This window comes from Lactuca serriola, chromosome 4 (genome assembly GCF_051521515.1).
Source record: "Lactuca serriola cultivar US96UC23 chromosome 4, Lser_US96UC23_V15, whole genome shotgun sequence".
NCBI lineage: Eukaryota > Viridiplantae > Streptophyta > Magnoliopsida > Asterales > Asteraceae > Lactuca > Lactuca serriola.
In genome coordinates this window covers 373,287,581-373,301,011 of record NC_136411.1, presented here as the reverse complement: position 1 = coordinate 373,301,011, position 13,431 = coordinate 373,287,581, and the positions used below count along the sequence as shown (strand labels likewise).

General features: G+C 29.6%; 2 protein-coding genes across 2 annotated transcripts; both read right to left on the bottom strand.

Moving 5' to 3' along the window:
- Positions 1-1,033: 1,033 nt before the first annotated feature.
- LOC145099778 (uncharacterized) lies at positions 1,034-2,718 on the bottom strand. Its single transcript, XM_079037285.1, has 2 exons — positions 2,199-2,718; positions 1,034-2,073 (listed from the first exon to the last, which is right to left on the bottom strand). The coding sequence occupies exons 1-2, from the start codon at positions 2,716-2,718 to the stop codon at positions 1,034-1,036; spliced, it is 1,560 nt and encodes a 519-aa protein (XP_078893411.1).
- A 109-nt stretch (positions 2,719-2,827) lies between these two features.
- Positions 2,828-11,554, bottom strand: LOC145099777 (uncharacterized). The gene is made up of 19 exons (XM_079037284.1): positions 11,389-11,554; positions 11,135-11,228; positions 10,911-11,028; positions 10,760-10,806; positions 10,541-10,676; positions 10,254-10,435; positions 10,050-10,170; positions 9,789-9,970; positions 9,681-9,708; positions 9,381-9,549; positions 6,234-6,359; positions 6,019-6,141; positions 5,734-5,883; positions 5,104-5,160; positions 4,888-5,005; positions 3,915-4,485; positions 3,722-3,848; positions 3,544-3,642; positions 2,828-3,417 (listed from the first exon to the last, which is right to left on the bottom strand). The coding sequence occupies exons 1-19, from the start codon at positions 11,552-11,554 to the stop codon at positions 2,828-2,830; spliced, it is 3,204 nt and encodes a 1,067-aa protein (XP_078893410.1).
- Positions 11,555-13,431: the final 1,877 nt, after the last annotated feature.

The following is a 13,431-nucleotide window of genomic DNA, read 5'->3' as shown; positions in this document are numbered from 1 at the left end:
TAGATACTAGTTTATAACCCGTGGGAACCACGGTTGTAAAATTAATTACATTTTCATACTAAAATGTGTTAATTATTAATCAAATAATATATTTAAATTATTAATGAATAGGTATTTTATATAGTTATGTAAAATTAAAATCATGGATTAAAATTAGTATGTGAAATTAATTTTCAATATCTATTATATAGTTTTTATTTGTGAATAAAATAAAAAAAGTTACATTATAATATAATTTAGTATTAAATTAATTGTAGAAATAAATTAAAATTGTTAAATAAATAAAAAAATGAAGTTAAAATAAGCGTATATTATAAAAAAATAAGAAATTATAAAAGAAAATTTAACAAAGTCTTATTAATAATAATAAGAATACATGTTATGAGGAATAATATATTACGTACAACTTACAAATTTCTAAAAACTTCTTTATAAACAACATTAGAAGTTTTATTTGCAAGTCTACCATCCTTATCTAAAATTAACAATTTTAATCCTTCTCCACTTTGAACTCTAGATAGGGCAACATATAACTGACCATGTGTAAAAACTGGATCTTTCAAAAATAAACCAACCTTAGATAAGGATTGTCCTTGGCTCTTGTTAATTGTCATTGCAAAACAAACAGCTAATGGAAATTGTCTTCTTTGGAATTTGAATGAGATTTTTTTTTTCAGATGGTGTTAAGGTCATTCTTGGAATAAAAGTCCGATTTCCAATATTACTTCCAGTTATGATAACTGCCTCAATAACATGTTTGCCCAAAGATATCACCTGTAGTCTAGTGCCATTACATAAGCCATTTTTTTGATCAATGTTTCTCAGTAACATAACCGGAACCCCAAATTTCAAAACTAACTTATGATTAGGTAGTCCTGAGACTTTAAGATCATTTAAAACATCAGGTGAGTATAAATTGGCATCAAAGTGATCATGGACAAACTCGGATTCACATAGTTTATCCGAACTTAGATATTCGACCTTTTCTCCTGGAAATAATGCTAGCAAACGATCATTTATATTTCCGACAACTTCATTTTTTTGGAGCAAGTATTGCTCTTTCTTGAAAATATTCTGGAATGGTAGAAGCTTCAAGAATTGAAGGATATACAAACTCGATTAATGAACCTATAGGATCATAAGGATCATTAATTAGAAGATCATCTGGAATATCAATAATCGCTTCGCCATCGTTAGAACCACCAAGTTTCCCTTCTCCTATATCCAAAAGCCATTTTGCAAAATCCATTGTCTTTTGAATAACAGATGTATCACTTCCGACAGTTAGCCTCATATTCTTGGTTAGTTGATAGACTTTGCATTGTTGCCATAAATATGATGAACTTAAGGAAGCATTAACAATGTCTTGTCTACTACCACTTGGGATAACAGGCAAAATTTGTCTAAAATCTCCTCCAAAAACAATCACTTTCCCTCCAAATGGCAAATTTGAGTTTCTAGGATTATGACACTTGAATATATCTTTCAAAGTTCGATCTAAAGCTTCAAATGCTTGCTTGTGAATCATGGGTGCTTCATCCCAAATGATTAATGAGGCTTTTCGTAATAAACTGGTGAGTTCACTATCTGGTGATATCGAACAAATAGAAACCTCAGTAAGAACCAAAGGAATTATAAACCGTGAATGTGCCGTCCTGCCACCGGTTAATAATAAAGAAGCAATCCCACTTGATGCAACATTTAAAACAATTTGAGCATTAGATCTAACTGGGGCAGATAATGTCTTCCAAAGATAGGTTTTACCTGTTCCACCATAACCATAGACAAAGAAAACACCTCCTTCATTATTCTTTATTGTAGTCATGATATCATCAAAAATGTTTCGTTGCTCAGATGTTAATGCAATAGAAAGCCGATCAAACTCCTTCTTTAAATTTGGTATGTCATAATCCAATTCCTCACTAATAAGACGGCTGTTTGAAGAGGATACAAAATCAACATCGGGCAAAGGCATCCTTGTAAATTTTTTGAGACTTGAATTGTTACGAAGTAAAATTTGTTCAATCTCAAACAAAGTCAGGTTCTTAATTTGATCTTCATTAAGTGATAAACCTAAAAGAAAAGTGGTATAATAATTAGAAAAAAAATATTAACAAAATTGTTCTTGACCTAAATTAGTATTGTATATTGATTTAAATATGTATTTTAAAATAAATAAGTAAAGAATATTATAATACTTGGTGATTTTAATCTTTGTTGTTGAGTGTAAAGAATTCCATCCGATAAGTATTCCCATGTATTTTCCCACACAACATCCGGGCTAGACAAGCTGTGAGATAATAACATGGTAGCGAATAAGAAACGTAAGTAATAACCGGATCCAGATTGACTTGCTTCCTTAATAGCTTCGATGTATTCTTTATCATCATCTAAGAGGCCAAGAGCATAACATACATCTCTAAATGAAGGACATATTTCACCATTAACCATGCAGATTTCTTCAAATGATGTTGGTCCTTTCACTTTGTTTAAAAGAATTCTTAAGAAATATGCTTCGCCAAGATTAGGTGACACTGAATGAATTCTGCCAATCGAATATCTAACCTCCCTTGGCTTCCAAGTTTTTAAATAAAGCTTCCAAACAAACTTTGTAGGAAATTCAACATAAGTTAGTTTTTTTTGCTTGTTTGTAAACTTTATTGCACTCCATCCAAGATGTGAACATCGAAGAAGCAACTGAAGGCTTGTTGAGAACATTGTCGATGTTGTCATCTTCACCGTAGACAATTTGTTGTTGATTAGGAAGATGAAAAGGAAGTCTCATCACTGAAAAATGTCTGTAATGAACATCATATCCATAAATTCGTCAGGATGCTTCACATGCAGAAAGATATCTACAATCATAGTATTCATTTATCTCACCGACTGTATCATCTTTATCACAGTCATTGTTGTTTTGTTGAAAACCAATAGTTGCTCTATCCGGACCTTTATTAATATATTTGAATAAATACTTGATGGAAGATCCTTGATCGCACCATTTAATATTTATGTGTGCTTGGTATCGTTTCAACATGTATTTGTTGTATGGAACAACATTTCTGTTATCTAACTGGACACCAGATTTTTCGACAAACGATCCATCGTTTTTTCTCCTATATACAGGAAAACCATTATGATCAATTGAGGTATGTTTAGAGAAATTTTTTGGGAAGTTTTTAGAGCATTTTTTATCCACCATGCAAGGGCAATTGACATTTTGAGCACCACATGGACCATGTATCATGAACTCCTTCACAAGTGAATACAAAGCAGGATCTTGGTGAATGTTGGGAATCTCAGCTGAAATAAATTGATGAATGTGTTCCACGGTAGGAAGCTTGTATTCAGGTTGCATGAATAAACAAATATGACTGTGAGGAAAACCGCGCTTTTGAAACTCAATTGTATACACAACTGCATATATAGAAATAAATAACTTTGTATTAATAAATTTAATAATGTAGAAAATATAACAATATTTTAAATAAAACACGACATTAAAATATAATATGGTTAGTATGAATAAAAAATTTTAAATACCTGCATTAACCATGCCAAATACTGCATTCTCGCGTAGGTCTTTAATCAATGCATCAAGTTTGATCTTAATTAATCTACATAGGATATCAGGTCTATCCTCTGGATTAAGAGTAGTGTCTTTAAGAAATCTTCGAACTTCTGGCTATTTTGGATTGCATGTAAAGGTTATGAAAAAAACCAGGATATCTAAACCACTTACAAAGCAACATGGCGTCTAAGTAGTTTTGCATCATGTAACGTGCACCACCAGTAAAAGAAGAAGGTAATATAACATGTTGGCCAAATTCCGAAATATTCTTATTCCCCTGATCTTGAAAGTTACACAAATTCTCATAAGATTCACATCGAAGAACTTTTTGTTTCTTTCATACGTAATATAATCTCTCGCTTTCAATCATTGTATAACCATCTACCCAAAACTGTTGAAAAAGCCTTCTTGAATTCAAAATCAATGAGAAAGAATTAACCCTGTCTTGAATTATGTAAGAGAAAACTTCCCTCATTGTAGTGTTTGGACGCCTGCTATCGCTCATAGACATAACACCTCTGTGGGGGATGTCAACTCTATAACCATCATCACCATATGGAAATAGTAGAGGATATTGTAGAGCAAGGTAAGAAGGATGTAACTCACTGATACGACGTAGAGCTCCATACGAAGTTTGCACTACAATGTCTCTGTTGTCTATAAAATAACCAATGTATCCTACAATTAAAGCGGCAACCTCAGAAGCAGTTGGTAGGTTATATGTCCTTCCATCATGTTGTCTTTTTCCAATAATTCGTAAATTTAGGTCAGCACGAGGATTTGAATTAAAAACATCTCTAACCATCCTATAACACTTGACCAACTCGTTATTTGAATCCAACATAAGCTTCAAATATTCTATAATTTGAAGATCAGTTGAATCATCAGTTGATGTAGAGGCATGCTTGCTTCCCCTGTAAATAAAATTATTTTAATATAAAAATGAGTAATATAAAAGTAATATTGTTAAAGTGATAATAGAAAGTAATAGTAAATTAGAATATATACCAAAAACATTTCTGTCTATTTGATGTTTCATTTTCGGTATCATATACGTACAACTGTGAAAATCTTGGTTGACATCCATTCGTAGGGAGAAGGCTTCCGATACTATGCTAATTTTGACCGCTAAGCCTGAATATGTATGGTGCGTATCCTTTATTAATGGATGAATCAACTTTCCCACCCATCGACGTAAATGAAAACATTGAATTGTAACGACGAATGTTTTTCATGAAGTATTTGCTTTTGGAATCTGTCTGAAGATAAAGTTGTTTGTAACTTTGCGGTGGCTCTTTTAAAGGAGGTAGTTCTACCTTCCCATAACCACAACATAGAGAAAAGATTTTATTCCTGTTTTATTGCCTCTTGAAGATTCGTCTTTCCATAATTTAGCGTGACATAGTTCACAAACAACATTCTGATCACCATGATCTAAATAACATGTTAAATAGAACATTATAAATAATGTAAGTATAAAAAAGTTATAATTAGCAACATCAAATATGTAAAATGTTGTTTATGATTATTACCTTTTGATATACCAACATGTGTGGGTTGGATAATATCTCCACCATTTCTTTCATCATCTATTGTTAAGCCAAATATAGGTATAGGAGATATATGTGCAGACTTTCTTTTTGAGTTGTGTGGTCGTGAAGAATTTTGTTTGGATGAATAATTATGTGTGACTGTGGAAAAATTGCTTGATTTCATGGAATTAGAAGGTGATGAAAATCGTCGGTTACTTGATAAGTGTGTTGGAGCATTATGTCGACTGCTACAAATAACTGAAAGAAAAACAGTATTGTAATCATGTAGTTATTGTAATAGTATAAAATAATATTGTATTGTATATATAATAAAAAAAATATATGCATACCATTTGAGATATTGGAAAGTGGACTCCTAAAATTTAGATATGAAGGAGATGGAAGGTTGTAGAATGATATTGAGGAGTCTCGTCAGAGCTGATATTTTCCTTTTGAGACGAAATATATGTGAGCTTTTTTAAAGAGTTTAAATGTTGACGATGATTGAAGACATCACCTACATATAATTATAACTTTGTTTAATAATAATGAAAGTTATATATAATTGGGTAATTTCATAAAACATATAGTTAGGATAATAAAAATAAGTAAATCACACAACATAATTACCGTTCGGGCTCATGTTAACAGGTGGCGTTGCAAACGAAGTTTGACCGTTTGATATGGTTGATTTATTTTTGAATTTTCTATTATCCAAATATAACTTCCTTAGTTTTCTTTGGTCTTTAGCTGAAGTAGAATCATTTTTTCTCTCAGAATCTATAATAGAAACAAAGTTTAATTAAAACAAAATATATAACCTAAGTTTGTAACTTATTTTTGTATTTGTTATGATTGGTTTTTGATATAACTGCATGTATGGATAGAGAATATGTGGACCATTAATATGATCACCTGTTGTTAGGTCGAATATACGTATAAGAGATATATGTGCAGACTTTCGTTTTAAGTTGTGCACTACTGGAGACCTCTGTTTGGATGAGGATGTCGGACCTTTATAAAGAATGTTAGATAAAGCTGAAAAAAAATATGTTACTTTTTAATTATATAGTTATTGTAATGTAAAAGAATACTCCATGTATAATAACAATAATAAAAATTATACATACCATTTGATATATTGGATAGGAGAGTCATATAATTGATGTCCGAAGGAGATTGAAAGCTTGAGCAATGATATTGAGAAATTGTATTAGAGCTACTTTTTAAATGTTGACGAGGACCAAAGACATTAGCTACATATAATTTGAAATATAGTTAATAAGGAAAATAAATCATTAATATTAATTAATTATATAGACTTCAATTTTTTATATTATTTAACAAATAACATACTAATTATACAAAAATTATTAACATGCGAAAAAATTACCATTATGGGTACTGATAAAAGGTGGTGAGGTAGATGAAGTATGACCGTCTGATCTGGTAGGTATTTTTTTAAATCTTCTATTATCCAAGTATAATTTCCTTAATTTTCGTCGTTCTTTAGCCGAAGTGGAATCCATTGTATATTCTGTCATCTTTATATGAAAATAAATTTAATTAGTATTTAAAATACAAATGGTACGTTAAATAAAAGTTATGTATAATGTTACAATTATAAATCATATTATAAAACAAATATAAAGCATGATGTAGTTTAAAAGTATTTGAAAGAAAAAGGTAATGATCGTATTTACCCTCATGTATTTGAATAAATGTAAAATGAATTTGAAAATGGAAGGTCATTGCAATGGCCTTCGATAGTTGTTGCCAATTTTGAGATTGAATCAACATCAACCCGGAACCCAAAAAAATTATATAACTTATTTTCAAATAAGAAATAAAGAAATTGGTAAATTAATTACTTTTTAACTAATGAAAATCAAAGTATTAAAGGATTTAATAAATAAACTAATAATCTTAATCTTAATTAAAAAACAAACCAATTATATTATAAATTATAAAAGTTTATTAAAACAAATAGAAAACAAACAATAATAATTATATATCATAAAACTCTTTAATATTAAAGATATTTTTTTTAAAGAGCCGTATAATATTAAAGTTGATTGTTTTGTATCACATAAAAGGTATGACCAGAACTTATCTTCAAGAATGCAGAATACAATCAAGTGATCAAAAGATTTTCAAAAGCAAATGAAGACATGTACCAACGAAGAGTCGTGCACCAGTGGCAGATGATATTTGGAGAGTCCTACAGGGTAGTGACGCCATATGAGTGTACCGGCGGACCTTGATCTTAGGTTGACTGTCGGAGGCAAAAATCGAAGGGGATTGTAAGACGTATTTCACTCGGGACTAAAGAAGAGGGTGAAAACAGAGGCCGACAGCTGAAGAAGAGGGTGAAAATAGAGAGTCGGGACTGAGAACGGAGAGGGATTAGAGCGTAATCAACGTATATCAGCAAAAGATTTTTAGGTTTTTTGGATCTAAGGTTTTAACTTTATTTCAATACTTGTCGATTTTAAATTTTTTTCACTCCTGACAGGATGGATTTTTCGTAAAATTGAATGCAAAGTGAAGATTTCCCGGTCAGATGTCATTGATTTTAAAGTAAAAAAAGATAGGTTTCTGATTTCTCTATATATGGTTTGCTAAATTGAAGCCTGAAATTGTGGATTGATTGAAACTAATTGATTTGAAATAATAGTTCAACTAAAATTGGATTATGAAAGAATGACTTTTTTATTCTGAATTGAAGGTTGATCAAAACAGCTAGTTTTGCCACTTGTTCTTTCCTAACGACACATTATGGATAAAGGGTATTTTTGGAAACTTACAACCTTGTAAGGCATGAACCGACTATAACAACTGACATTACCTTGTACTGAAACAGCTTGCATCTGTCTTACAGATATTCACATTCTGCTGTCTCCTGTTCTTGTAGCCAAGGCTCTAAGTTTGTCCCGGAAGGAAGACATAATGTAGATAAATGATGAATTTCAGATCTTCGAATGAAGGGAAATGCTCTGATACTTTCACCTCACTTCTTATTCAATAAATATTAAAAATTGCTATAAAAGGAATTTTTGTCATTGTTTATTGTTTCCATGTTCGCTCATTATTGATAGATAAAGAAACAGAGGGGAAAAGTAATTGATCTAGTACTTTCATGGTTGTCTTTTTTACTTAAGGGCACAATAGTCGTTTTACACATTTCAGAGAACAAAACAGCAATAAGATAAAAGCATATAGCCAAATTTGCAACAAAAATCTCGAAGCTCTTGTGATTGACAGAGAATAGTTGTTATATTATTGTGCTTATCAGTTATCACTTCAAGTTTATTGTGTTGAACTGATAAGTATTTGTATGATTATGATGTAAAGTAACTATCTCCAAGTTCTCTGTTCAATCATGCAATATCAAACATCTGTGGATGTGGTCTGACATGTCTCAATTTGTGTACACATGCAACATCAATAAAGGAGGTTGTTCTTAGTGTTGTCTCCCTTGAAGATTCTAAGAGAGAAGAATTTAACAAAATTCAACAGGTTTGGTCCGTTATTATATAGGAACTTATAATTGTTTTGTTGGATCGTGTTCAAGTGTAAATAAAATCATGTTTGCTTTTATTAAGTTCCCTAACTATTTTGTCATTCTCTGTGAATTGATCTTCAGGAACTGACAAAGCTTTCTGGAAAATTTGAATGCTAAAGGTTTTACTTTTTATCATCCAATCCCTTCTCCTTTTTAAGTTTTTATTGCTCACATGTCTCTAATAATTGCTTGATGTTAATTTTTCATATTTCAAAATTGTTTTGATGGATCAACTCATTTATAAACTTCCATGTGGTCTATCGTAGCTTCTGAAACTTCAAATCCGGTAAATCCTTCAAACTCAACAATGAAGATCTAAAAAAGGTATAAACTTCTTTACTTATGAAATTGCATGGATGATTTTATAAATTAAATCAATAACCTTTTATTTTATCGTTTTGATTGTAGAAAATAGCAATATATTTTATTGAAAATGATAGTGATTTACTAATTGTACTTTATGAAAATTAGAAACAAATTATTAAGAAAGAAACACATAATATAAAGTCATCCTGGAATTTATTAAGAAACAGTCAAATTAAACCAAAAAACAACCAAATCCATCAAATCTCTAACAAAAAAAAATGAAAATGTCTTAAAACCTTTAGGAAAAAAATTTAAAAACTAATTATTGTTCTTAAAAGGTAGGTGACCAATCACTTTTCCAACTTAACTTTGAAAAGTTTATGTTGTCCAGCTTCCCCTCCTATACCTTTTGTAGTCTTTGATGATGACATGTTGTCATTGACATCCAAAACAAAATCACCCTCAAGAGCTCGCTTCAAACCTTTTGTTGCATCCAAATTCTTTTTTGGGCTTGTGGCTGTCGATTTGAAAACATTCATTGGTGTTACATTATCATCAGTCTGAGATATGACATCCTAAAATTATAAAAGAAAAATAGTATTATTAGAGGTTATTAAATTTAAAGATAATACTAACATGAGATATTTAGATAACTTAGAGTACATCTTTATAAATATGTTATCTTGAGATTCACAATCAGTGGTACCATGTTCAAATGATTGTGAATTAGCTCCCTGTTCAAAACACAAAATAAAATTTAATAAGCCTTTTTTTAAGTATATTATATTTTGGAAAAAAAATCAATTATAATAACCTCTGCAACACTAATTTTTTTTCCAACTCCTCGATCATAATCTCATCATCACTAATCATGTAAATAGTATATCGATTGGTGTTCCTTTGCACATTGTATTTTGAAACAGAAACTACGAAAGCCAATTTCATATCTTTCAATACATTAATATCGGACGGGTATACGTTAGTAGAAAAACCAAGCTGCAAGTAAAAACATAAAAAGATGTAATTAAAATAATAACAATATTTTGTTTTTAAAAATAATAAGAAAAACATTCACCTTAGCTGTTTTTGCGACTAAATCTTTTGTAGAAATTTTTAGAAGCTTTTTCGCATCTTGTTCAAACATTGTTAAAGTAATACTTCCGGTATGATCTTGAACTCTTACCGGAATCATGAACCTTTCAAGAAATGTAAAATTATTATTCAACATAATTTGGAAATTACTATTATATGAAAATTGAGTTTTTCAAAATGTATTAACCTTGGAACAGTCAATGTTTCAGTTTTTGTGCATTTTGGATTTCGACATTCATATGTGACATTGGGTTCATCGGAAGGATTTTTTGGAACCGCCTTTGTATTGCAATTTGTACATGTCGGGTAATGCCAAGGTGTGTTATTAAGAATTCCTTTTATGGTCGCAACAAGCACATACTTTTTTATCTGATTTAAAAAAGACAATAATAATATAAGTATTGAATTTTAAATAAAGAAATGTGTTAAAAACAGAAATTAGAAAGATTGATAGAAATTTCAGAATTTTCTTACCTCAGTCGGTTCGAAAATATCAACGATTGTTTTCAGCTCATGATTAAGCACAAAATCATTCTTTTCAGAACTTTGATTAGATTTCATATAGGAGAAAGTCCTGGATGAGTTTTCATTGAGACCATCTTGATTCAAACTGTTAATTAACCACATAGTTACATCATTTATAACATACATTGCCATTTATTGTTAACAAAAAAATAACATAATGTGAGAAACCTTTTTTTGAAAACATTTATCTCATCAATGTCAGTATTGATGATGAACTTTGATACATCATAATATGTATTAACATATTGTCAATCTATAAAAAAAAAATCATTACAATATAAAACATAATTAAAAAAAAAAACATCATACCTTGTCAGACATTAATATTTGCAAACTGAAGGATTATGACAATCTGGAGAATGTTTGGATTCTTTTGGATGTAATCCGACAATGTGTAACAATACTCTCCCCATATGTTAACATCCAATTGAGAACCCCTAACAAAAAAGATGGGAATTACAAATTACAAATAATATTTTTTTGATATTGCAATCAAAATAGTTAATATACACAATAATTAATTTATAGATATTAATAACAAACTTAACATCTTGGATCTGTAGTCTCATCTTATGCCTCTTTCTATCTTCATTTCGAGCATCAATTTCACCAACTGCGACCACCAAACCGATAACATCTATATATCAGCATAAATACAACCAAACAGATGAAAATAGTTTCTATTTGAAGGGTAGAAAAAAATAAATTATTATTATTATTATATATATATATATATATATATATATATATATATATATATATATATATATATATATAGGTAAACAAATAATACTAACCTAATGAAATATTTTGTGGAACAGTGCCGGCGATAATAGGATGATAGTCAATAAAAGCAAACCCAACAACTGATCCAGAAAAATCGAGACATGGAGTGACAGTAGTCTCGCGATTGAAGGTGAGCCTTTGCATTTGATCAGTTAGTTGAAATTTTCTCTCATCCATCTTTGTCAAATTTGGATTTTTGATGAAATAAGCTTCCCTTTCTTTTAGAACATTTCTAAACTTGTAAATGTAAGTATTGGGGACATGACATTGGATCTTGTTACCCTAAATTATGATGTATATTAACATCAATATTCAAGTTTGGTTATCAAATTAAAAAGTTAAAAACATAAATATAAATATAAACATGTAAATAATTAGAACCATATATATAGTGTATCTGTTCGTCCATTAGAGTTGAATGAAGAAAATTCCGTCTTTGTTATAGTAATCTTCCAGTGTCCATAATTTGATAATACGAAGCTTCATAGTGAACATGTCCTTCAAGACATCTAGATCACTTATGAGAGTAAAATCACCAACAGACATGATTCTGTAAAATAGGTTGATAGTATAAATACATGCCAAAAATAAAAGTGAACAAAAATATTCCCTGTTTTCAAAATTTAAAATTCATGAAATGAAAGTTAATGGTGAGTAAGTATTATGGTGTACAATGACATAAAGGGTAAAATTATCAAAGTCCTAAATAAACATGTAACATACATAGAATGTCTTATTATTATTATTATTATTATTACTATTATTATTATTATTATTATTATTATTATTATTATTATTATTATTATTATTATTATTTCTGTTGTTATTTAGATGACATGCATATTTAAAAAAAGGGTAAAATGGGGATTTTTGATAAATATAGAGATACCTGCGAATAAAAGCAATGAATTGCTGGTTTTATTTTATTTTTCTTTCCTTTAGACAGTGGTCAGTGGAGCTTAGGATATTTTAAGCCGAATGTGATTTGTGAGAAACCTATGTTTTATATGATTTCCAAATTTTAGATGTTTTTTTCATTAATATGATGAAACTTTAAAATCAAATACAGAGGATTCATATGTCATTCTTATATATAGCAGCGAGAGAGGATTGAATAAGGCAAACACACTACACATCTAGAGATTTATTATATAAAAATATAAATATAGAGTAAAAGGGTAAAATGAGGATTTTTCATAAATACAAAGATACCTGCGAACAAAAGCCATGAATTGGTTGTTTTATGTATATTACTTGAAGTTAACCATTTGTATAAAAGCATAAAAACAACAATATACTACAAAATATTTATATAGATGACAGTAATGTACATATAAAGGACGATTGAATCGAAGAGTTTTCTATACTAACCTGATGGATCGAAATCTGTGAATGTAGATGCAGAGATGCGGAAGAATTATACTCTGAAAGTCTTGAAGAGAGAAGTGAAGAAAACAATTTTATGGATCAGTCATTATACGTATTTATAAGTATAATGATAAAGTAATTGTAAATCGAATAGCTGATTTTCAGGGATATCATATCTCGATTTCTTTATAATTTCTCTATAATCTCTATAATATCTGTATAATATAATTTAAAATTTAAAATTTAAATGTAGCTAACGTGTTTTTTTTTTCGCAGGTAAATCTTGAACTATTTAACATAGAATGTAGGAGGTATTTATGGCAGTGAATCATGGAATTAAAGAGGTTTAAGAGGGAGAATTTGGAAAATCAATTGCTTTTTTTAGGGATTTTAGATGTATAGTATTTTGTATTCTGTATATTTAAAATTGAAATGTTAGTTAATTTAGAGTACCAATCATCAATCAATTGTAACTGATATACTGATCCCCTAACCTAATAAAAGAGTACATTATATCCACGTGTCAATCTCCCAGCAGCCCTATATAGTTTTTTCCCGCTTATTTTCCTCATACACATTTACCAAACTGCCCTCCAGATCATTTTCATATTCAGTCAAAGTCAATAATGAAATCCGAAAATTCTACAGAAATTTAAAACTATACGTAAAGAAGATTATGCAGAAAT